Source organism: Dendrobates tinctorius, unplaced genomic scaffold (assembly GCF_039654945.1).
Source record: "Dendrobates tinctorius isolate UK_male_01 unplaced genomic scaffold, ASM3965494v1 ptg000119l, whole genome shotgun sequence".
NCBI lineage: Eukaryota > Metazoa > Chordata > Amphibia > Anura > Dendrobatidae > Dendrobates > Dendrobates tinctorius.
In genome coordinates, this window is record NW_027361787.1 from 2,714,819 (window position 1) to 2,740,828 (window position 26,010).

Consider the following 26,010-nt stretch of genomic DNA (forward strand, 5'->3'; position numbering starts at 1 on the left):
TGCAACATGATGCGTCTGGAAAATCCAATCGCACACCCCAAAAAAACGCAGCGCATGAAAATCGCATACATGCGCTTACAAGCGCGCAAGTATGCGCACCCATGTTAAAGATAGGGGAAAAAACGCATGCGCAGGTTAGCGTTTTTTTCCAGCGCTAAAAAACGCAAATGTGAAACCAGCCTAAGAAGAGCATTCTGCCCAATATGAATAAACATCAGAAAGGGTTAGATTAAAACAATAATCCTTTTATTAATCATCACATAAAACCACAATAACATAGTAATAGTAGATGAAGTAGTCGGTGTTTGGGAAACAAAAATAGATTCCCCGGAACTGATTCAGAGCCTAGGCATAATAAAGTGCACCATGAGAGAAATCCCCCCAAAAAAGCAGTAAGGTACCCGTATCAAGTCATCACCCTGTACATACAATCTCAAATCACTATGGATCCCATAAAGAGCAAAGTATCCTAATGCAGGATAGAGAGACTGCTAATAAAAGAGCACTGTGGCTAGTATGCAGGGAACCGCCCACCATAGAGGCTATACCTTCTTTGCTATACTTGTACATATATATTAGGTCTCCCCTAAGTCTTCTCTTTTCTAGAGTAAATAGACCTAATTTTGATAACCTTTCTGGGTATTGTAGTAAACCAACTCCATTTATCATTTTAGTAGCCCGCCTTTGAACCCTTTCAAGTTCAGTAATGTCTTTCTTGAGCACCGGCGTCCAAAATTGCACACAATCCTCCAAGTGTGGTCTGACGAGTGATTTGTACAGAGGGAGAATTATGTTTTCATCTTGTGTCCCCAGACCTCTTCTAATGCATCCCATGACCCTATTTGCTTTGGTGGCAGCTGCCTGACACTGGGCACTCCAATTTAGCTTCTTATTGACTAAGATGCCTAAGTCTTTTTCCATGTCTGATTTCCCCAGCAGTTTCCCATTTAGTAAGTAATTGTAGCGTCTGTTTCTCCTTCCCATGTGCATAACCTTACACTAGTGTAATGACAAAAAAAATTTTTTTATGAAACCATGTGCAATGGAGGAACTTTTATGGGTTATTTAAGAATAAGTATTGCTTTTTTTGTTTTTTAAAAAAAGTTCCCCCTTTCATTCAAATGAACTAAGGCAAAAATGGTATTTTTCCGCCAAGAAAGGACATGCAATTTTGCATTATTATCTTTTATGTTGACAATAGGAGGGCAGATTCCTCGTCCAGATAGACCTGTTTGCTTTTACACTGTTGCTGGAATTTCTAGAAGACATTTTCTGAATGTACTTCTTGATCATAAAACTTGAAGCTTTGCACTGAAAATGAAAAGATAATACTAAGTTCCAAAATATTTTAAAATATTCCAGAATGTTCTAGATGTGAATAAAATACCACTTTTTGTTACAACTTAGAAAGATATTTTCTTTAAAGATTAAAATTAAAAGATGAAAAATCTTTTGAAAAAGAGGGGGAACTTTTTTGAATATTTTACAAATTTGATGATACTAATGTCATTTGAATGCAATTGTTCCTCCAATGTAAGGGGTTTCATTTTCGTTTTGCAAAATTTTTAAAATTGTCATCACCCTACTTACACTTATCTGTGTTAAACCTCATTTGCCATTTTTCAGTCCAATTCTCCAATTTACTCAAATCTGTCTGTAGTTGCAAACTGTCCTCCTTTGTGTTAACTACCTTACATAGTTTTGTATCATCTGCAAATACTGATATTTTACTGTGTAAGCCATCCACTAGATCATTAATAAATATATTAAATAGTAGGGGGCCCAATACAGAACCCTGTGGTCCCCCACTAGTAACCCTGGCCCAATCTGAGTGTGCCCCATTAATAACCACTCTTTGTTTTCACTAAGCCAGCTACCTACCCATCTACACACATTTTCCCCTAGCCCAAGCTTTCTCATCTTACTTACCAATCTTTTATGTGGGACAGTGTCAAATGCTTTAGAGAAGTCGAGATAAATGACATCCAATGATTCTCCTGGGTCCATTTGAGAGCTTACATCCTCATAGAAGCTGATCAGGTTAGTTTCACAGGAGCGATCCTTCATAAATCCATATTGATATGGAGTTAAACATTTATTAACATTCAGTGGTTACTACTCACCTGGGTAGTCATATGTGGGAATCTCCTCTTTACACCGCTCATCACCCCTCACATATGTCTCTGTAGTGTTAATATGGGTCAGATCTTCACCCTGAAACAAATATTGTAACAGTCACAGACAGATGGAGAAGTCCCATCTATGATCAGCTCTAATCCTGCCATCTCCACCGTTCTCATTACACAAGTATAAAACATATAATACTGGTGGATAAAACAAGACTGAGCACAAGACCTTCACAGCCGTCTACACATCATAGGGGAGATCTCCTGACACCTTCTCTCCATCTACCTGATGATCCTGAGGAGCACTGGGATCTTCTTGGTTACAGTCCTGTGGAAGAAGAGGACGGGGACATCTCTCTGGTGTTGTCCTCTTACTGGATAGATCTGGAGGAAACACATACAGGGACTGAATTCATTCTCTACATACAGATAATTATAGGCCGTGTGTATTTAGTCCTGTCTATTACCTGGTGATGTGAGGGGCTGGGGAACCTCCATTATGACGTTCTTGTACAGATCTCTGTGTCCTTCTAAATACTCCCACTCCTCCATGGAGAAATAGACAGCAACATCCTGACACCTTATGGGAACCTGACACATACAATGATACCGTCATCCCCCCAATCCCTTCATAGTTACTGTATAATGTCCCAGCATTCCCAGCAGTGTCACCTCTCCAGTCAGCAGCTCAATCATCTTGTACGTGAGTTCTAGGATCATCTGGTCATTGATGTCCTCATGGATCAGGGGTCTTCCCCATCCCTCAGACACTGGGTGCTGACAGCGATCACTAGAGGTCTTCTTCACCACTGTGTAATCCTGGTTATGGAGAGACACATTAATAAATCTCACTACAGACATTTCCAGAGTCCTCACCTCTCCAGTTCTGTCCATCTGTGTTAAGGGCTGGCGGAATGCACCAAATAATAAAGGTGGTATGAGGTGCGTTCGCAGCCTGGGGTCCACCATGCAGAGATGGAAACCTGCTGCTCAGTAATGGTGGTGACTATATGGCAAATAATAAAGAGACACACGTGGGTTAGCTTCACCTGGTGTGTACGGGAGCGAGTTCTGTTGATTCACAGAACCGAGGTGCCGCACAATGTAGGTGCCGAAGCCTGTTAAACTCACAGGGCTTGGCCGGATGAGCGCTAGTATACAGACACAGGACTCCGCCCCAAGGATACGGGGTTAGAGTCCCTCTAGTCCACTAGCGCTCAGTGCACAGTAGCGGAGCCAGCAAGAGGCCAAATGAGAGATAACGCACCAGTGTGCACTGCACCAGTCTGGCGGATGCCACTAACCACCCAGAGTGGGGAGGAAAGCGATAGATTTGCGCACGGTGCCGCATTGGCAGTTACTGCTACCTGACGCGGTAGGACAGTGCCTTAAGCAGAGCGGCAGTCAGAAACTAGCAAGTGCAGAGGACTGTGGCATATAGCCTAGCCACTGACAGGTGCTGACTCTAACAACATACACAACCAAGGGTAGGGATTTCATAATGAGTCATTCGAAGTAACAAGCATCCGTCATCATACACACCATAAGCCACAAGAGTCTATACTAGCGCATGGCCGAGCGGCCATGCGACTCTTTTATAGCAGTGTCCTTTCGGGACCTTTACAGTAGTGGACTAATCCGAGCAGGAACGGGACCTGCGCATGTGACCTCCTACCTCCAATGAGAGGTCATCCCACAGGCATGCTCAGTACCCAAAAGACAGGACTTAGTCCCAGAAGTGTCTACTTTTGCTGCTGACTCAAGCATGGAGTTATAGCAGAGCCAGAATGAGCAACCAGACGCCTAGCATCAGCCTGGGCAAGACGCCTGGACCGACGCCTCTGCTCAGCAGGAATCTCTGCGGCTGCAGAGGAATGGGAGACCGCAGAGGACATGGCTTGAGATTCCCCCTGTGCAGTGGGGGAAGCTCGGCACCTAACAATCTGTTATTCCCATAGATAAGAATGAGGTAATGTGACGTCATCAGAATCTCTCACCTCTCCAGTAAGCCAGAAGAGGATCTCTAGGGTGAAGTGTAATATCATCTCTGCCATCTTGTCTCTGTCCATATCCATCCTTGATGGGGAAATCAGGAAAATTCTCTTCTATAGATCTTCACTGAGAGGATCCAATATTGTAGAGACCTGAATGAGAAGATGATCAGATGTAACATAAGGATCCACTTGCTGATGTGAAAAGCAAACATGGCATCTAAGAAGGTGTGACAGTTTGGCTTCAAGTACTCGATAGTATGGGTCGGCCTAGTTACTACGATACTTACATGCCTAATAATGGTGTCTGGGCTGCAATGTATGAAGGTCTATTAGGCCGGGCCAGAGGCAGAGTCCAATAAGTTACCTTATAACGCCCCCATACACATTAGACTAATGTTACATGAAAGCACTTATTTCGGGGGGTTTGGCCGACCATATAATGTTTTGGGGGCCTCCCGACAGATGATGTCAGGGCAGAGAAGGATCCGGCATCCTGAATTTCAGAGGACAATCCGTTTGTTCTTCCTGTAGATAATCCTCCTCTAGAGGAGTCTGGAGGCGACTCTCTCATACAGACCACAGGAAAGCTGGAATATTTGTGTGTATGGGGGAGTCGGGAGAGATCGCCGTCTGCCAAATGACCATTCAGCCAACTCTGATCTCATGTGTATGGGGCCGTTAGTATTACACTGACCGGCAGTGATGATACACGGGAGTACAGGGCATCATGGAGCCATCAGAGGCTTGTATGTTGTGTGATCACACTGATCAGAGGGGTTTAAAAAAAGGGTTAAAGTGGAAAAAAAAATAGAATTAGACTTACCGGTAATTCGATTTCTTGAAACCTTCCACGATAACATAGGAGGTCGTCTCCACACCCTAATGGGGGACAGGAAGCACGAGAGGTTAAAAGGTCCTTCCCTCCTCCCTTTCACCAGTGACTTACAACTGATTACCATAGCACCGGTTACCTTTAAGATTCTCAGAATTTGTCCAAGAATACAGGGAGGGAAATAGTGGTGTCGTGGAAGGTTTCTAGAAACCGAATTACTGGTAAGTCTAATTCTATTTTCTCTAGCAACCTTCCACGACAGCATAGGAGGCATAACAACCTATACTGCACTGGGGGGGGAGACAACGGCCTGAAGAACTTTTCGGCCAAAGACTAGATCCCTGATGGATACGAGGTCTAATCTATAATGTCTAGTAAAGGTAAAGGTTGCTGCCCTACAAATCTGCTCTGAAGATGCGCCTGCCCTCTCAGCCCATGACTTAGAGGTAGACCGTGTTGAATGCGCTTTGATTCCAGCAGGGGGAGTGATGTTTTGTGTCAGGTAAGCTTCAGAGATAGCCCTTCTAATCCAATTAGCAATGGTGTTCTTTGCCACCTTCTTCCCTCTGTTTGGGCCAGAGGTATGAATAAATAGGTTGTGGTCGACTCTATAGGGTTTGGTAAACTCCAGGTAGTGGAGAACTATACGTCTTACATCCAGCGTATGGAACACATCTTCCTTGGGGTTTGCTGGGTTCTGACAGAATGACGGAAGGATTATATTCTGTGACCTATGGAAGTTGGACACTACCTTCGGCAGAAAAGATGGGTCAAGAGAGAGAACTATGGAATCATCTCTAATAGTTAGGTAGGGTTCTCTAACTGAGAGCACCTGGAGCTCTCCTACTCATCTTGCTGAAGTTATTGCTACAAGGAAGGCGACTTTACAGGTGAGAAGCTGGGAAGTGCTGGATGACAAGGGCTCAAAGGGAGATTGAGTGAGTCCCGTAAGCACCACATTCAAGTCCCATGTTGGGACCGCTATTAACTTCTTTGGATGAAGTCTAGTGGCCGATGTCATGAATCTTCTTATCCACCTGTGGTTGGCCAAGTCACAATCGAACATAGCACTTAATGCTGACACTTGAACTTTCAAAGTGGTAGGTTTTAGATCTAGTTCTAGCCCCCTCTGCAAGAAATCCAGGATACGAGAAATGTTAGGTTTCTCTGGATCAGGCAGGTCTGGTAGACACCATGAGGAGAATCTCTTCCATATCTTATAATATATGGCGATAGTGACCGGTTTTCGGGATTTCTGTAGGGTCTTTATTACCGCCACTGATAAGCCCCTAGCCCTCAGGATCTGGGCTTCAGTAGCCAGGCCGCCAACCTCATTCCTCGTAGGTTTGGGTGATGTAGGGGGCCCTGCGAGAGAAGGCAGTCTTCCATGGGTAGGATGAATGGTCCATCTACCACCAGTTCCGTGATCAGAGAGTACCAGCTCCTCTTTGGCCATAATGGAGCTACTAGGATGGTTGGGGTATGATTGTCCCGAATCTTCTTCAGGGTTGCGGCAAGGATTGGGACTGGCGGAAAGGCGTAAGCTAGATGGAACCTCCACCTGTGGGTGAAGGTATCCACTCCCAGGGACCTGTCTCTGGGGTTCAGTGAAAAGTATTTCTCCACTTGAGCATTTTCTCCTGAGGCTAATAGGTCCACTTCCGGTAGGACCCACCTGTCGACCAGTTTCTGGAAGATTATTTTGCTTAGGGTCCATTCGGCCGGCTGGATGCTTTTCCTGCTTAGGAAATCTGCCTGAAGATTGGCCGTACCCTTCAGGTGAATTGCCATCAAAGAGCGGAGGTGCTTTTCGGCCCAGGAAAATATTCGGTTTGAGAGGCCATCCAGGCTGCTGGATCTCGTACCCCCCCTGGTGCCTGAGATGGGCCACCGTTGTTATATTGTCTGAGTAGACTCTGATGTGCTGGCCCCGGACCAGGTGTCTGCCAGTAGAGCTTCTTCCACTGCCTTCAACTCTCTGAAGTTTGAGGATTTTGCGCTCACTTTCTGGCTCCATAACCCCTGGAATGGGTGACGAGACACTACCGCTCCCCAGCCTTTTTTGCTGGCGTCTGTTGTTACCGTGACTAAAGGGGTCTGAGACCAGTTGATTCCCCTGCACAGGTTCTTGTGGTCCATCCACCATGCCAGCAAGGCTCTCACTACCCCTGGGGTCTGGACCTTTTTGTTCAGACAGGTGTGATCCCGATTCCAGTTTCTTAGGATATGGGACTGGAGCGTTCTGGAGTGGGCCTGTGCCCAAGGTACTGATTGGATACAGGAGGTCATAGACCCTAGTATGGACATAGCTGACCTGAGGGTCGGGGGATCTCTGGTCCCTGAACTCTGAGATCCTTGATATTATGGATCTCTGGTGCTCCTCCGGGAGGAAGGAGGTCTGAACCTGACGGGTGACCAAGCTGCGGATCTCGTCAATTAGTGACGGGTGCTCGGCCCTGACCACTTTATCTGTGCATGCCTGACATAACTTTTTCTCCCAATAAGAGGGAAGTTTCGTGCTGCATATGACACATTTGGCCGTTTTGCTGGATGTATTGGTGCTTTTATGGGCAGACTTTTCTCCCTATAAAAAAGAGGGGGAGAAGTATTTTAAGGACCTCTATCCCGGATCGCACCACTAGGACCCACCCCAGGTAACACTCACTGTGGCTGGGGCAGCGCTGGGCTCTGCAGATGCAGGGCAGGAAGAACTGTCCATGACAGCAGGGGATGTCTTACCTGTCGGTGTCTTCCGGCGGGTTAATGAAGGGTTAACTCCGCCCTCAGCGCATTAGCTTGTTTCCCCCTCCTCCTCCCTGGGTCCTGGAGCAGGCACAGCAGATGCTGGCGAGCTCCGCGCGCTGGCAGCAGCATGGGGGCCGCCATGACAGCGCGCCCTCCACATACCCCAAAAGTGACCCGCGTGTACAGCACGCAGGGGAGGAGGAGACGCCGGAGAGCACTGGCCCGCTTTACTCCCCAAAGGGGAGAACGGGAGGGCCAGGAACGGTCCCGAATGCAGGTGCAGAACGGAGGAGGGGAGGCTGCGCCACCGACCACCACTGCCCGGCTCTTTCACACAGCACACCAGACCTCTCCATGCCCCATGGGGGACAGGAAAGACACTGGTGAGAGGGAGGAGGGAGGGACCTTTTAACCTCTCGTGCTTCCTGTCCCCCATTAGGGCGTGGAGACGACCTCCTATGCTGTCGTGGAATGTTGCTAGAGAAAATCACAGTTTTAGTAACAAGAAATATCTGTCACTATATGGAAATCAGAGTCACTGCACAATGTTAGTTACGTCACGTCCATAACTGCTTTATTATACTCTATTATCCTTTATACAGTGGAGTAGATAGAAATCACAGATCCCACAGCAATAGCTGGAATTGGACCCTCCAACATAAAGAAAAAAAAAATCTCCATATCTCTCTCTATAATATATATATATAGCAGAATCATATCTCCTGACTCTGCAGTTAGCCAGTGAGTATATATTGGTGGCGCAGATTTTATTCTTCCCATTGAGCTGGCTCTTCAGGACCTTTGATGGTGTTTGGATGTTGCCGCTTTCCTTGCCTCCTCATCATGGTTACCGTATCCCTGTGGGATGCGTAAGTCTTTGTAGCATGTCTGTACATCTGCTACCTGCCCTGCTGATAATTCCACTCCATCAGTCTTAACTACCTTGCCTCTCTTTATTACCAACTGACCGCACTTATTCAGTCCGAAGGACGCTCCGATGTCCCGATATCTTCACTGTAGATCCTTGTCAGGTGGATAAGTGAATTGTTGTCTTGATCGTTTTTCGCATACAGCTTGAGGTCATCCATGTAGAGGAGGTGGCTGATGGTGCTTCCACTCTTGAACTTGTATCCATAGACAGACTCTGCAATTATCTGACTGAGGGGCTTCAAGCCTATGCAGAACAGCAATGGGGACAGTGCATGACCTTGGTATATGCCGCATTGGATGGTCACTTGTGCTAGTTGTCTTGAGTTGACTTATAATGTTATTCTCCATAGCCTCATTGAGTTTCTGAGGAAGGTTCTTAATTTCTTGTCGACATTGTAGAGAGCCAAGCATTCAGAGATCCATGTGTGTAGAATTGAGTCATAGGCTTTCCTGTAGTCAATCTGTGAAGGGTTAATACTAAAATCAGAGCTGAAGTTTCACTTCTCCATTTTTCCTGAAGGTTTCATTTCTCCATTTTTGTTGCTGTAAGATAAATTTTGTAATTAGGTAAAAGGTCAAACTGTCATGAAACCAGACTGTTCCCATCAGGTGCAAGATTAGGGAGTTGGGGGTGTATTACTCTGAAGAATATGCCATTATATTACTTTCTATGCTATTTGGATACAGACATATATGTAGTTTCCGGTTTTCTGCAATATTATTGGCTTATAAAGTGAAATGATGCTATTGGTACTTGAGAACCTTGCATAATTAAGCAAAAGATTATAAAAGAAGTGACTAAAATAAAGGGGACTAGTGATCTGTCTCGATCCTCCCATACAGAGACCCCCGTCTCCGTGTGGTCATTTGAGTTGCTAGCAACACTCTGTGGATTAATTTGGACATCACTGGCTCAACCGTAAAGGGTTAATTTAGCCCTACCTCGACAGCTGGCGGCCCAACGTGGGGCCCCCGAACAGGGACGCCTCTGCCCATGGAGGACAAGACAAAGGACCCTCGGAGCGGACACAGGTGCTGGAAAATTGGGACTGATCATCCCCCACAACAACCACGGTAATTTGGCAGTTAACTGTTCAGACTGACCGTTGGTGTGGTTTTCCTGTGCTTGTTGCTGCAAAGAGGATCTGAGGTTTGTCTCCGTGGTGGGGTGATTCATGGCTGGAATCATATAGAGGTGCAGTCCTGTTGGGGGCCCAGTGCTCAAACCGTACCTCATAAGGAACGGACACCCCGGATTGACCAGTGATTGTGACTCTCTTTATAGTCAAAATATCCTGAATTCCTGATCATTGTTAGTAATCGGGCGTGGTGACGTGATCGAAGACTGGGTAGGATACATAACTCAGGTATATATAGATAGATATATATATAACCAGAGGTGTCCGGAGGGATAGTCTGAGACGCCCTCCTCCTTTCACTGAGTACCGCGAATTTTGGGTATCCCAGAGGGTGATTATTGACCCGGTGGAACAGACTGATACGGCCGCTCCAGATCTGTGCACAACTAAGGTAAGGATATTTAGCGCTAAATGAGAGAATCCATGGAAGGAAAAGAATTTTGTGGCTTGGCACATGAATTGTGTGACGAAGGTGTTAGGAAGAACAGAGGAAGTGAATTCTGATTGTTTCTGTTACTGCTATGTTGAAGAAGGAAAAATTGTCTATTATGGCAAGGACTGGATGTATTGTGGTTCAAGAAAGTGACTGTGGTGTGAGAAAGTGATTGGTTTAGAAGGAACTGAGATTGATACTAATGTGTAAGGCAGACAAATAGTTAAAAGTGATGATTTGAAAGAAGAGGTCTCCCTGCTAGATAATAATTGTACAAGGAGACCAGGAGACGCTGACGGTACCTACTATCATCCGCCGCTAGCCTCAGTCCCCGCTATGTCTAATATTGCTAGTGGTTATGAGTATACTCCCTTCACCCCATCCCAAATAGACACCCTTTGCAATCAATTACCCAATCCAGAGTCTTCCCCCATGGCTTTCTACAGGCAAATGGCAGCAAATTGAGAGATTTATTCCACTTCCCGAAGAGATCTATTACACATACTTCGAGTAAAAGTTGGGGAGGGGTATTTTCCAATTATTGAGGGTGGCATAATGTATAATGTCAATCTGGATGGGGGAACCTATGAGAGTGGTGTTGATTTCTGCAATGCTTTAAAGGTTTGGGCACAAGATAAATTAGCGGACCAAGCTATCTCTCTCACAGATATCACAAAGGCCGAAGGGGAGACTGCCGAGAAGTTCTATGGGCGTCCTATGGCAGTATTTAGAGATCTGGGATTCTCCCTGTATATTGAAGCCCATACACATCTTTTTGTGGCACTTTGATGTCCGGCCTCAGACCCGAATTGCAAGAGGCAATAATTTCAGTTAGACCTGACGTTGAGAATTCCACTCCGGACAATGTATTGAAAGTAATAAAAAGTTTTCAGAAGACTTTAACCCGCTCTGTTCAGCATAGAGAAAAAGAAAAAGAAAAAAAACAAAACAAAACTAGCAACCTCCAGCCCCCACTGCAGCTGCGAGCACAAAGTGTGCCCTTCAGCCCACACAGCAAACTCTCGCCCCCCTCAGACTTCAGCTACTGAGAACCTTACTCCTCAGCCCCTCCCTGCTAATTCTCGTCAGCAATTCTGGCGCTGTGCCCGATTCGGACACTTTTATGGAGATTGTCATACAGGCCTCTGTTTTAATCGGAGTAGATGGCAGACCCAATTAATATACTGTAATAAACCCCATAAAACCCTTCCCCGAGGTTACTATTCAGTTTGTAATCTCTCCCACATGTCCAGTAAATTTACTAGGGGCAGATTTATTATCACAGTTCTGCTCCGAAATACAATTCCAAGATGATGGTCAGATGGTTCTTAGGTTATATAATCCCTATGTAGATGAAGACAGTGAGGAAATCTGTATTTTGCATGCCTTTCCCACAGTTATGCCACAAGGGGCCCAAAACAGTCCCAACCAGTATGCAAAAAAAATATGAGCAGGTGTCTTTTGCCATTTCTGGCATTGTTAACCTCCTTAAGTATCTGGCAGCACTGAACTGTCGGGTTTCGGCCTCGAGACTTCAGTTCTGCCTTGGTCAAGTGATATTCTTGGGTCACTTTCTCCTTCAGGGTGTCTGACACCTCACAGAAGAAAGAAAAATAGCTGTCAGCAACCTTCCTTTCCCAAAAGATGAAGCTGAACTCCAGCGTTTTCTTGGACTATGCACTTATTGTTGTCAGTGGATACCGGATGCATCCCGCATAATGCATCCTCTTTACAATGCCTTGAAAGACGGTATAATGAACTATAAGGAAAGATGGCAGTGATGAGGATTACCTCCAACATGATTGTTCCCAATTTCTGATAGAAGAAACAGCTACTCCACCAAATGTCAGTGAGAATCCACTCCCAGATCCTGATCTGGTGTTATACACGGATGGTTCAAGATATGCTGACGAGTTTGGTAGATTCCACACAGGATACGCTGTTACCACAGAGGACACTGTAGTGCACGCAGCTGCACTCCCGCCCTCACAGTCAGCACAAGAAGCGGAACTCCAGGCTCTGTCTACTGCATGTACTTTGGCCAAGAACAGACGGGCTAATATATACACGGACTCACGGTATGCATTTGGTATTGCTCACGATTTTGGGGCTCTATGGACCAATCGAGGGTTTATTACTACTGCCGGAACCCCAGTGAAAAATGCTGAAGCTGTTAAAACCCTCATGGACTCGATCAAATTACCTACTCAGGTGGCTATTATCAAAGTTAAGGCGCACGGTCCTAGGACCAGTCCACAGACTGTTGGCAACACATTTGCGGATATGCAAGCAAAAGCCGCCGCTCTTTTACCCGTTGAACTAACCATACCAACTGTGGTGACCACACGCTCTCAGTGTAAACAGTTACAAGAAGCATTAACCCTACAAGAACCTGATGATCTACAACAGACTGAAGTTTTCTGTTGGACCCTGTTTAATGACGATGCAGAGAATGTCTCCAAAGGAAGAGGTGAAGCAATGGAAGACTGATGGGGCACGAATGAATAATGGTCTCTGGAAAAAGGACCAACTTGTGTGTCTCCCTAAGCGGATGTACCCTGCTATTGCCACATGGGCACATGGACCTACACATCGAGGAAAGAATCAGGCCCTCGCACTGGTGCAAAAATTCTACTGGGCCCCGGTTCTCCAGTTGGCTGGAAGCATTCCCTGTTACCAACATGACTGCAAAAACCACAGCGAAGAAATTGGTGATGGAAGTCATATGCAGATATGGGGTTCCAGAAGTTGTTGAAAGTGATCAAGGCCCGGCCTTTTCTTCTCATGTGTACCAAGAAGTTCTGACAATGTTTGGATCCACTGTAGCCCTCCATACTCCGTACCACCCACAATCCAGTGGTGAAGTTGAGAGGCTGAACGGCACACTGAAGGGACAATTGACCAAAATGATGCAGGAGACTACGGCTCCATGGTCAGAGCTCCTACCCATTGTACTATACCATATCCGTACTCCCCTATTACAAAATATTGCTTGTCCCCATATGAGATATTGTTTGGTACTAGGCCCCCAGTTGCAAATTTCCAGCCCCAGCAGTTATCAGAAGAAACTGACCATGCTGTTCAATATGTTATTCTGCTTAGTAAAAATCTTGCTAACACCTATGCTCTAGTTTCCTCTTCTTTACCAGATTCAGTAGAAACCGACACCTGTCATAACCTGAAGCCTGGTGATTTGGTAGTCGTGAAAAGGCATGTCAGGAAGCATGGACTAGAACCCTTGTATGACGGTCCCTATCAAGTCCACCTCATCACCCAACAAGCCAATAGCAAATAAAGGGGGGGCATAATGTTTTAGTTTTCGCATTTTTCATATTATTATTGGTAGAAGTTAAAGTTACAAGATATACAATGACTCAGAGATCAATACGATAAAGATAATGATCGTAATAAGGACAGTTGGTGGTCAGACACCTTCTCCTTTCTCAATCCAGCCAATTGATTTAAGGGAATTGGGGGCTGGATAGCTGGGATTTTACAAAGCTTGTTACATATTGCTGCCTGTATCCTTGTTGTATATGTGATACTAAAAATTGTTCTTTGGTGTGTTTCTGTATGTATTAGGAAATTCTACACTAAGCCAGCTAATGATGATACCAAAGGCGTCGTTGCCCCTGCTCTTCTCTGCACCGATTTCAAAAGGCTACTTGATGAAGACGTCGAAGCCAAGCACATGGCTACCTACAAAAGATCTCCACCACAGTTATCAAAAATTGTTATTCGTGAACTGCAGTGCACAGGGGGGACGGGTGCACCGCGACAGCCATGACTGGTAACACAGCATCAGTCATGTGAAGACCAGTACCCCTCAAGCTGTTAGCTTGGGATAACAGATATGCATCATCAGAGGTGCTAACAAAATTTATCTAGGGGTGAATGTGAAGGGTTAATACTAAAATCAGAGCTGAAGTTTCACTTCTCCATTTTTCCTGAAGGCTTCGTTTCTCCGTTTTTGTTGCTGTAAGATAAATTTTGTAATTAGGTAAAAGTTCAAACTGTCATGAAACCAGACTGTTCCCATCAGGTGCAAGATAAGGGAGGTGAGGGTGTATTACTCTGAAGAATATGCCATTATATTACTTTCTATGCTATTTGGATACGGACATATATGTAGTTTCCGGTTTTCTTGCAATATTATTGGCTTATAAAGTGAAATGATGCTATTGGTACTTGAGAACCTTGCATAATTAAGCAAAAGATTATAAAAGAAGTGAATAAAATAAAGTAAATGCTCCTGTACAGAGACCCCCATCTCCGTGTGGTCATTTGAGTTGGTTTGGTCCCGTAGCCCATTTATCATCAGATTGTCTTGGTTCCTCGACATCTGACGCGGACCTTGTTAATCTGGGCAATGTCCCAGCTGGAAAGACTCTTTGTTCAAGAGACACTCTCATGTTTATTGAGGTAGGCACCATAGTGTTATGGACCACTTCTGGTATATTACGTCCAACAGGGCAGAGCTAGGATTTGAACCCAGTTTCCCACATTGGTGGCTGTGACTTTACTAAACGTGGCACGTGTATTGCTGGCTTCTATTATATCTTTTACCGAATGTTACCGACTTTTATGTTACGGACTTTTTCCGATCATAAGAAAAATTTTCATTTTACCAATCATGAATCAGAATGTACCATATTAGCGCTGAATTTATGTTTGGTGATCGTTTTCCTAACATATTTGCTCATCTCTAATTTTATTTTTGGAGGTACTGTAGGAACATTATACTGTGTGTGGGGGTATGGCAGTACTATGAAAAGATTATACTGTGTGGGGGTATGGCGGTACTATGAGAACATTATACTGTGTGTGGAGATATGGCGGTACTGTGAGAACATTATACTGTGTGGGGGTATGGCGGTACTATGAGAACATTATACTGTGTGTGGGGGTATGGCGGTACTATGAGAACATTATACTGTGTGGGGGTATGGCGGTACTATGGGAAGATTGTACAGTGTGGGGGTATGGTGGTACTATGAGAACATTATACTGTCTGTGTGGGGGTATGGCGGTACTGTAGGAACAATATACTGTGTGTGGGGGTATGGCGGTACTGTAGGAACATTATACTGTGTGTGGGGGTATGGCGAAACTGTAGGAACATTATACTGTGTGTGGGGGTATGGCGGTACTGTAGGAACATTATACTGTGTGTGGGGGTATGGCGGTACTGTAGGAACATTATACTGTGTGTGGGGGTATGGCGGTACTGTAGGAACATTATACTGTGTGTGGGGGTATGGCGGTACTGTAGGAACATTATACTGTGTGTGGGGGTATGGCGGTACTGTAGGAACATTATACTGTGTGTGGGGGTATGGCGGTACTGTAGGAACATTATACTGTGTGTGGGGGTATGGCGGTACTGTAGGAACATTATACTGTGTGGAGGGGTATGGCGGTACTGTAGGAACATTATACTGTGTGTGGGGGTATGGCGGTACTGTAGGAACATTATACTGTGTGGGGGGTATGGCGGTACTATGAGAACATTATACTGTGTGTGGGGGTATGGCGGTACTATGAGAACATTATACTGTGTGGGCGTATGGCGGTACTATGAGAACATTATACTGTGTGGGGGGATGGTGATACTGTGAGAAGATTATACTATGTGTGGTGGGATGGTGATACTGTGAGAAGATTATGCTGAGTGTGGGGGTATGGTGATACTGTGAGAAGATTATACTGTGTGTGGTGGGATGGTGATACTGTGAGAAGATTATACTGTGTGTGGGGGATGGTGATACTGTGAGAAGATTATACTGTGTGTGGGGGGATGGTGATACTGTGAGAAGATTATACTGTGTATGGTGGGATGGTGGTACTGTGAGAAGATTATACTGTGTGTGGGGGGATGGTGATACTGTAAGAAGATTATACTGTGTGTGGTGGGATGGCGATACTGTGAGATTATACTGTGTGTGGTGGGATGGTGGTACTGTGAGAAGATTATACTGTGTGTGGGGGGGATGGTGATACTGTGAGAAGATTATACTGTGTGTGGGGGGGATGGTGATAGTGTGAGAAGATTATACTGTGTGTGGGGGGATGGTGATACTGTGAGAAGATTATACTGTGTGGGGGGATGGTGATACTGTGAGAAGATTATACTGTGTGTGGTGGGATGGTGATACTGTGAGAAGATTATACTGTGTGTGGTGGGATGGTGATACTGTGAGAAGATTATACTGTGTGTGGTGGGATGGTGATACTGTGAGATTATAGTGTGTGTGGTGGGATGGTGATACTGTGAGAAGATTATACTGTGTGTGGTGGGATGGTGATACTGTGAGAAGATTATACTGTGTGTGGTGGGATGGTGATACTGTGAGAAGATTATACTGTGTGTGGTGGGATGGTAATACTGTGAGATTATACTGTGTGTGGTGGGATGGTGATACTGTGAGAAGATTATACTGTGTGTGGGGGATAGTGATACTGTGAGAAGATTATACTGTGTATGGTGGGATGGTGATACTGTGAGAAGATTATACTGTGGGTGGGGGGATGGTGATACTGTGAGAAGATTATACTGTGTATGGTGGGATGGTGGTACTGTGAGAAGATTATACTGTGTGTGGTGGGATGATGATACTGTGAGAAGATTATACTGTGTGTGGTGGGATGGTGATACTGTGAGAAGATTATACTGTGTGTGGTGGGATGGTAATACTGTGAGATTATACTGTGTGTGGTGGGATGGTGATACTGTGAGAAGATTATACTGTGTGTGGGGGATAGTGATACTGTGAGAAGATTATACTGTGTATGGTGGGATGGTGATACTGTGAGAAGATTATACTGTGGGTGGGGGGATGGTGATACTGTGAGAAGATTATACTGTGTGTGGTGGGATGGTGATACTGTGAGAAGATTATACTGTGTGTGGGGGATAGTGATACTGTGAGATTATACTGTGTATGGTGGGATGGTGATACTGTGAGAAGATTATACTGTGTGTGGTGGGATGGTGATACTGTGAGATTATACTGTGTGTGATGGGATGGTGATACTGTGAGAAGATTATACTGTGTGTGGTGGGATGGTGATACTGTGAGAAGATTATACTGTGTGTGGTGGGATGGTGATACTGTGAGAAGATTATACTGTGTGTGGTGGGATGGTGATACTGTGAGATTATAGTGTGTGTGGTGGGATGGTGATACTGTGAGAAGATTATACTGTGTGTGGTGGGATGGTGATACTGTGAGAAGATTATACTGTGTGTGGTGGGATGGTGATACTGTGAGAAGATTATACTGTGTGTGGTGGGATGGTGATACTGTAGGAACATTATACTGTGTGTGGGGGTATGGCGGTACTGTAGGAACATTATACTGTGTGTGGGGGTATGGCGGTACTGTAGGAACATTATACTGTGTGTGGGGGTATGGCGGTACTGTAGGAACATTATACTGTGTGTGGGGGTATGGCGGTACTGTAGGAACATTATACTGTGTGGAGGGGTATGGCGGTACTGTAGGAACATTATACTGTGTGTGGGGGTATGGCGGTACTGTAGGAACATTATACTGTGTGGGGGGTATGGCGGTACTATGAGAACATTATACTGTGTGTGGGGGTATGGCGGTACTATGAGAACATTATACTGTGTGGGCGTATGGCGGTACTATGAGAACATTATACTGTGTGGGGGGATGGTGATACTGTGAGAAGATTATACTATGTGTGGTGGGATGGTGATACTGTGAGAAGATTATGCTGAGTGTGGGGGTATGGTGATACTGTGAGAAGATTATACTGTGTGTGGTGGGATGGTGATACTGTGAGAAGATTATACTGTGTGGTGGGATGGTGATACTGTGAGAAGATTATACTGTGTGTGGGGGATGGTGATACTGTGAGAAGATTATACTGTGTGTGGGGGGATGGTGATACTGTGAGAAGATTATACTGTGTATGGTGGGATGGTGGTACTGTGAGAAGATTATACTGTGTGTGGGGGGATGGTGATACTGTAAGAAGATTATACTGTGTGTGGTGGGATGGCGATACTGTGAGATTATACTGTGTGTGGTGGGATGGTGGTACTGTGAGAAGATTATACTGTGTGTGGGGGGGATGGTGATACTGTGAGAAGATTATACTGTGTGTGGGGGGGATGGTGATAGTGTGAGAAGATTATACTGTGTGTGGGGGGATGGTGATACTGTGAGAAGATTATACTGTGTGGGGGGGATGGTGATACTGTGAGATTATACTGTGTGTGGTGGGATGGTGATACTGTGAGAAGATTATACTGTGTGTGGTGGGATGGTGATACTGTGAGAAGATTATACTGTGTGTGGTGGGATGGTGATACTGTGAGATTATAGTGTGTGTGGTGGGATGGTGATACTGTGAGAAGATTATACTGTGTGTGGTGGGATGGTGATACTGTGAGAAGATTATACTGTGTGTGGTGGGATGGTGATACTGTGAGAAGATTATACTGTGTGTGGTGGGATGGTGATACTGTGAGAAGATTATACTGTGTGTGGTGGGATGGTAATACTGTGAGATTATACTGTGTGTGGTGGGATGGTGATACTGTGAGAAGATTATACTGTGTGTGGGGGATAGTGATACTGTGAGAAGATTATACTGTGTATGGTGGGATGGTGATACTGTGAGAAGATTATACTGTGGGTGGGGGGATGGTGATACTGTGAGAAGATTATACTGTGTATGGTGGGATGGTGGTACTGTGAGAAGATTATACTGTGTGTGGTGGGATGGTGATACTGTGAGAAGATTATACTGTGTGTGGTGGGATGGTAATACTGTGAGATTATACTGTGTGTGGTGGGATGGTGATACTGTGAGAAGATTATACTGTGTGTGGGGGATAGTGATACTGTGAGAAGATTATACTGTGTATGGTGGGATGGTGATACTGTGAGAAGATTATACTGTGGGTGGGGGGATGGTGATACTGTGAGAAGATTATACTGTGTGTGGTGGGATGGTGATACTGTGAGAAGATTATACTGTGTGTGGGGGATAGTGATACTGTGAGATTATACTGTGTATGGTGGGATGGTGATACTGTGAGAAGATTATACTGTGTGTGGTGGGATGGTGATACTGTGAGATTATACTGTGTGTGATGGGATGGTGATACTGTGAGAAGATTATACTGTGTGTGGTGGGATGGTGATACTGTGAGAAGATTATACTGTGTGTGGTGGGATGGTGATACTGTGAGAAGATTATACTGTGTGTGGTGGGATGGTGATACTGTGAGATTATAGTGTGTGTGGTGGGATGGTGATACTGTGAGAAGATTATACTGTGGGTGGGGGGATGGTGATACTGTGAGAAGATTATACTGTGTGTGGTGGGATGGTGATACTGTGAGAAGATTATACTGTGTGTGGGGGATAGTGATACTGTGAGATTATACTGTGTATGGTGGGATGGTGATACTGTGAGAAGATTATACTGTGTGTGGTGGGATGGTGATACTGTGAGATTATACTGTGTGTGATGGGATGGTGATACTGTGAGAAGATTATACTGTGTGTGGTGGGATGGTGATACTGTGAGATTATACTGTGTGTGGTGGGATGGTGATACTGTGAGATTATGCTGTGTGTGGTGGGATGGTGATACTGTGAGAAGATTATACTGTGTGTGGTGGGATGGCGATACTGTGGAAATATCTTTTGTGTGAGAGATGCCAGTACTGTGGACACACTATACTGTGTGAGGGGCATCATATATACTGCATAAGGCTGGTTTCACACTTGCGCTTTTTTGCGTTTTACATGGGTGCGCATACACATGCGTTTTTTTGTAGTGTGCGCTCGCGCGCACAAAATGCATCTTGTTGCATTTTTTGTGCGTCCAACCTGTCCCAAAAAAACTCATGTGCACGCAATGCGTTTATTTTCACCCACTCATTATAGTCTACGGGTGTGCTGACGTGCGCATGGTAATGCGCACATCAGCGCAAAAAAAGCATGTGTATTTTTTTTAAAAAACGCGCCTAAACCCGCAAAAAATGCACACAAACGCATGATGCATTTTTATGTGCGTTTGCAAAAAGTGTGAAAGTAGCCTAAGGGGTGTTAGAAGGAGAGTCATAAGAACAAATCCTCAGGGCTGTGCGGCATTTGTACATAGACTGCCATCTGCCATACAGATGGCAGTCTATGTGGAATCAATGGGGAAAGGGAGAGTTTCAGGGAGGAAGAGTCTAGATGGTGCACCAGGTCAGGTGACCTTGAGGACACAGTTTCCTGATATTATAAAGGCCACAGCCCCAAAGGAAAGGGGTGCGGGGAGGAATCTGAGGTACCGGCCATGGTAAAGTGCCCGAGGCAGCTGGTTGTGGGGCAGAACCCTGCTTACAGGGGCATAATGGGGGCATTACACTGTGTGGGGCCAAGAAAGGGGCCCTGTACTATGGGAACACTCCGTGCGCAGTATGAGCCTTTTTGACAGTGCGCCGACCTGCGCCAAACGCAACCTGCTGCAGTTTGGTTGCGCCGACGCACCGTCAAAAAGGCGCATGCGCCGACAAACGCATACTGCGCATGGCCTGTGCCCCCAGTGATAAAGGGGAGCGGGAGATAAAGATAGGGGACGCAGGGCGCATGCAGCGTCATGCGCCGGTAGGCGGAGCTACCGGCGGAGGCGCGGCAGGGGGCGGGGCTTAGCGACGGCCGTGCGCAGGCCGTCGCTGCGCTCAAAAACGCTAGTGTGAAACTAGCCTTAGATTGTGTACAGAGGCCACGACTTTACCACTGATGACCAATCCGTATCCTTAGGATGGGTGATCAATGTCTGATCGGTGGGTGCAACACCGCCACTCCCATCACTCACCTGTCACTGGAAGCTGGAACTGCACATACCCTGCACCCCTCCGTCTCACTCACCCTGCAGCCTCTCACACCCCTCCATCTCCCACACCCCCTGCCCCCTCTCGCTCCCCTCTATCACACACCCCCTGCGCCCTCTCGCTCCCCTCTATCACACACCCCCTGCGCCCTCTCGCTCCCCTCTATCACACACCCCCTGCGCCCTCTCGCTCCCCTCTATCACACACCCCCTGCGCCCTCTCGCTCCCCTCTATCACACACCCCCTGCGCCCTCTCGCTCCCCTCTATCACACACCCCCTGCGCCCTCCCGCTCCCCTCTATCACACACCCCCTGCGCCCTCCCGCTCCCCTCTATCACACACCCCCTGCCCCCTCCCGCTCCCCTCTATCACACACCCCCTGCCCCCTCCCGCTCCCCTCTATCACACACCCCCTGCCCCCTCCCGCTCCCCTCTATCACACACCCCCTGCCCCCTCCCGCTCCCCTCTATCACACACCCCCTGCCCCCTCCCGCTCCCCTCTATCACACACCCCCTGCCCCCTCCCGCTCCCCTCTATCACACACCCCCTGCCCCCTCTCGCTCCCCTCTATCACACACCCCCTGCCCCCTCCCGCTCCCCTCTATCACACACCCCCTGCCCCCTCTCGCTCCCCTCTATCACACACCCCCTGCCCCCTCCCGCTCCCCTCTATCACACACCCCCTGCCCCCTCTCGCTCCCCCCTATCACACACCCCCTGCACCCTCTCGCTCCCCTCTATCACACACCCCCTGCACCCTCTCGCTCCCCTCTATCACACACCCCCTGCACCCTCTCGCTCCCCCCTATCACACACCCCCTGCCCCCTCCCGCTCCCCTCTATCACACACCCCCTGCCCCCTCCCGCTCCCCTCTATCACACACCCCCTGCCCCCTCCCGCTCCCCTTTATCACACACCCCCTGCCCCCTCCCGCTCCCCTCTATCACACACCCCCTGCCCCCTCCCGCTCCCCTCTATCACACACCCCCTGCCCCCTCCCGCTCCCCTCTATCACACACCCCCTGCCCCCTCCCGCTCCCCTCTATCACACACCCCCTGCCCCCTCCCGCTCCCCTCTATCACACACCCCCTGCCCCCTCCCGCTCCCCTCTATCACACACCCCCTGCCCCCTCCCGCTCCCCTCTATCACACACCCCCTGCCCCCTCCCGCTCCCCTCTATCACACACCCCCTGCCCCCTCCCGCTCCCCTCTATCACACACCCCCTGCCCCCTCTCGCTCCCCTCTATCACACACCCCCTGCACCCTCTCGCTCCCCTCTATCACACACCCCCTGCACCCTCCCGCTCCCCTCTATCACACACCCCCTGCCCCCTCCCGCTCCCCTCTATCACACACCCCCTGCCCCCTCCCGCTCCCCTCTATCACACACCCCCTGCCCCCTCCCGCTCCCCTCTATCACACACCCCCTGCCCCCTCCCGCTCCCCTCTATCACACACCCCCTGCCCCCTCCCGCTCCCCTCTATCACACACCCCCTGCCCCCTCCCGCTCCCCTCTATCACACACCCCCTGCCCCCTCCCGCTCCCCTCTATCACACACCCCCTGCCCCCTCCCGCTCCCCTCTATCACACACCCCCTGCCCCCTCCCGCTCCCCTCTATCACACACCCCCTGCCCCCTCCCGCTCCCCTCTATCACACACCCCCTGCCCCCTCCCGCTCCCCTCTATCACACACCCCCTGCCCCCTCCCGCTCCCCTCTATCACACACCCCCTGCCCCCTCCCGCTCCCCTCTATCACACACCCCCTGCCCCCTCCCGCTCCCCTCTATCACACACCCCCTGCCCCCTCCCGCTCCCCTCTATCACACACCCCCTGCCCCCTCCCGCTCCCCTCTATCACACACCCCCTGCCCCCTCCCGCTCCCCTCTATCACACACCCCCTGCCCCCTCCCGCTCCCCTCTATCACACACCCCCTGCCCCCTCCCGCTCCCCTCTATCACACACCCCCTGCCCCCTCCCGCTCCCCTCTATCACACACCCCCTGCCCCCTCCCGCTCCCCTCTATCACACACCCCCTGCCCCCTCCCGCTCCCCTCTATCACACACCCCCTGCCCCCTCTCGCTCCCCTCTATCACACACCCCCTGCCCCCTCTCGCTCCCCTCTATCACACACCCCCTGCCCCCTCTCGCTCCCCTCTATCACACACCCCCTGCCCCCTCTCGCTCCCCTCTATCACACACCCCCTGCCCCCTCTCGCTCCCCTCTATCACACACCCCCTGCCCCCTCTCGCTCCCCTCTATCACACACCCCCTGCCCCCTCTCGCTCCCCTCTATCACACACCCCCTGCCCCCTCTCGCTCCCCTCTATCACACACCCCCTGCCCCCTCTCGCTCCCCTCTATCACACACCCCCTGCCCCCTCTCGCTCCCCTCTATCACACACCCCCTGCCCCCTCTCGCTCCCCTCTATCACACACCCCCTGCCCCCTCTCGCTCCCCTCTATCACACACCCCCTGCGCCCTCTCGCTCACCTCTATCACACACCCCCTGCGCCCTCTCGCTCACCTCTATCACACACCCCCTGCCCCCTCCCGCTCCCCTCTATCACACACCCCCTGCCCCCTCCCGCTCCCCTCTATCACACACCCCCTGCCCCCTCCCGCTCCCCTCTATCACACACCCCCTGCCCCCTCCCGCTCCCCTCTATCACACACCCCCTGCCCCCTCCCGCTCCCCTCTATCACACACCCCCTGCCCCCTCCCGCTCCCCTCTATCACACACCCCCTGCACCCTCCCGCTCCCCTCTATCACACACCCCCTGCCCCCTCCCGCTCCCCTCTATCACACACCCCCTGCCCCCTCTTGCTCCCCTCTATCACACACCCCCTGCCCCCTCTTGCTCCCCTCTATCACACACCCCCTGTCCTCCCCATGTTCCCTGTTCCCGCCATTACCTCTCACAAGTTTCCCATCTTCTCAGCTTCCAGCCTGCAAGCTCTCTGGCTCCTCCCCCTTAAATGATATGATCGTTACCTCATCGCAGGTCCTGTACCATGCATCGGTGGCCCCAGATCATGTGACCCCTGACTCCTCCCCTCCTGTGACCTCATCACAGGTCCTGTGCACACAGAGCAGTCATATATGTGGCAGACTCTGAGGCCCCTGATCATGTGACCCCTGACTCCTCCCCTCCTGTGACCTCATCACAGGTCCTGTGTGCACAGAGCAGTCATATATGTGGCAGACACTCCTGGACCTTCTGCTTTCTGGGCCGGTTCCTCCTGTGAGTCCTATTAACCCTTTCGCTCCCTGTCTTCTCCTTTCTGACAGGACAATCTCTGAATTCGGACAGTGTGACAGGAATTTCAGCAATGTGGAAGGAAGAAATGACAATTTTACTGTTTCCCTCACAGAAATGTGACTTTCCCCCAATGTATCATTGTCCTAAAGGTGACAGGAGCGCTGAGGCCGCACAGTGCGCCGTGTCTCCTGAGGGCCGGTACCCCACAGGCTCGGGAGGGAAGGGGCGCCATTGTGGCTGGGATAGACGGCGGACGCCGTGTGACGTGTGAAGAGCTCTGACACCAGAACAGCAGAGACCCCACAAGTGGCCCCATGTTACCCCCTCCACCTCTGGGGGCTCATCTAGGGGGCCGGGAGGATTATTAACCCTCAGGGGTCACAGAATTGTGTAACATTGAGCGGAGGAATGAAATGTTGCCACTAAAATGTCGCTCTGACCCCGAGTCTGTAATTATCACACGGGAGAAGAGGAGAAAACAGAAACCACTTGTTCCACAATTTCCCCTGAGTGCCGATACCCCATAAGGGGCCGGACACTCCTCAGGAGGGAAGGAGCGCCGTCTGACAGGGCAGAGTCTGCTCTTATGGTGTTAGGGGCCATGTCACATTATCAGAGCCCCCAATAAGAGGCGCCATGTTACACCCGCCACCTCTCAATTACTCATCTTTCTCCCAGAATTTTATACCATTGGGCGATGAGGAAAAAATAATTACATTTTACCACAAAAATAGTTTTCTCCCCAGAGTTTACCTTTATAAAAGGGGAAATAGGTAAAAACGGCCCCAAAATGTGTCAGACAATTCCCGATGACTGTCCGGCGCTTCATGCCCACCCGGCGAGTCTTGGGAGGGAAGACGCTATTGGATTCCTGGAGAACACATTTTCTTAGGGTACAGTGGGGAGAATAAGTCTTTGATGTTCTGCCGATTTTCCAGGTTTCCCCCTACAGAGAATGGAGAGGTCAGTAATTGTTATTGTAGGAAGACTTCACCTGTGAGAGACAGAATCTAACAATAAATAACAGAAGATCACATCCTATGATTTCTAAGGAATTAATGGGAATTTTATTGCATGAAATAAGTATTTGACACAATAGAGAAACAGGATTTTTGGCCCCCTCCTCCATACAGATCTTCTCCAGATATTTCAGTTTTCGGAGCTGTTGCTTGGCAACATTGAGTTTCCGCTCCTCCAAAGATTTCCTGTTGGGTTCAGGTCTGGAGACCGGCTAGGCCACTCCAGGACCCTGACATTCTTCTTTAGTAGCCACTCCTTAGTTTCCCTGTCTCTGTGTTTTGGGTCATTGTTCTGCTCAAAGACCCAGCCTCGACCCATCTTCAATGCTGTTACTGAGAGAAGGAGGTTGTTGGCCAAAATCTCCCGGTACATGACCCCATCCATCCTTCCTTCAATACGTTGCAGTTGTCCTGTCCCCTTTGCAGAAAAACACCCCCAAAGTATGATGTTTCCCCCACTAGGCTTCACGGTTGGGACTGTGTTCTTGGGGTTGTACTCATCCTTCTTGTTCCTCCTCACATATGTATGGAGTTGATACCCAAAAATTCTCTTTTGGTCTCATCTGACCACTTGACCTTCTCCCATGCCTCCTCTGGATCATCCAGATGGTCATTGGCGACCTTCAAATAGGCCTGGACATGTGCTGG

The 26,010-nt window shown here is 48.5% G+C and overlaps 2 protein-coding genes and 1 pseudogene across 2 annotated transcripts in view; 1 reads left to right on the forward strand and 2 right to left on the reverse strand.

Moving 5' to 3' along the window:
* Positions 1–4,967, reverse strand: part of LOC141101514 (uncharacterized) — a 50,207-nt pseudogene extending 45,240 nt beyond the window's left edge.
* The window catches only part of LOC141101553 (oocyte zinc finger protein XlCOF29-like), a 221,784-nt gene that overhangs the window by 167,117 nt on the left and 28,657 nt on the right, over positions 1–26,010 (forward strand). The gene's annotated exons all lie outside the window — the stretch shown is intronic.
* Positions 5,088–24,044, reverse strand: LOC141101513 (uncharacterized). Its single transcript, XM_073590640.1, has 2 exons — positions 23,997–24,044; positions 5,088–9,170 (listed from the first exon to the last, which is right to left on the reverse strand). The coding sequence occupies exon 2, from the start codon at positions 7,096–7,098 to the stop codon at positions 5,800–5,802; it is 1,299 nt and encodes a 432-aa protein (XP_073446741.1). The 5' UTR covers positions 7,099–9,170; positions 23,997–24,044; the 3' UTR covers positions 5,088–5,799.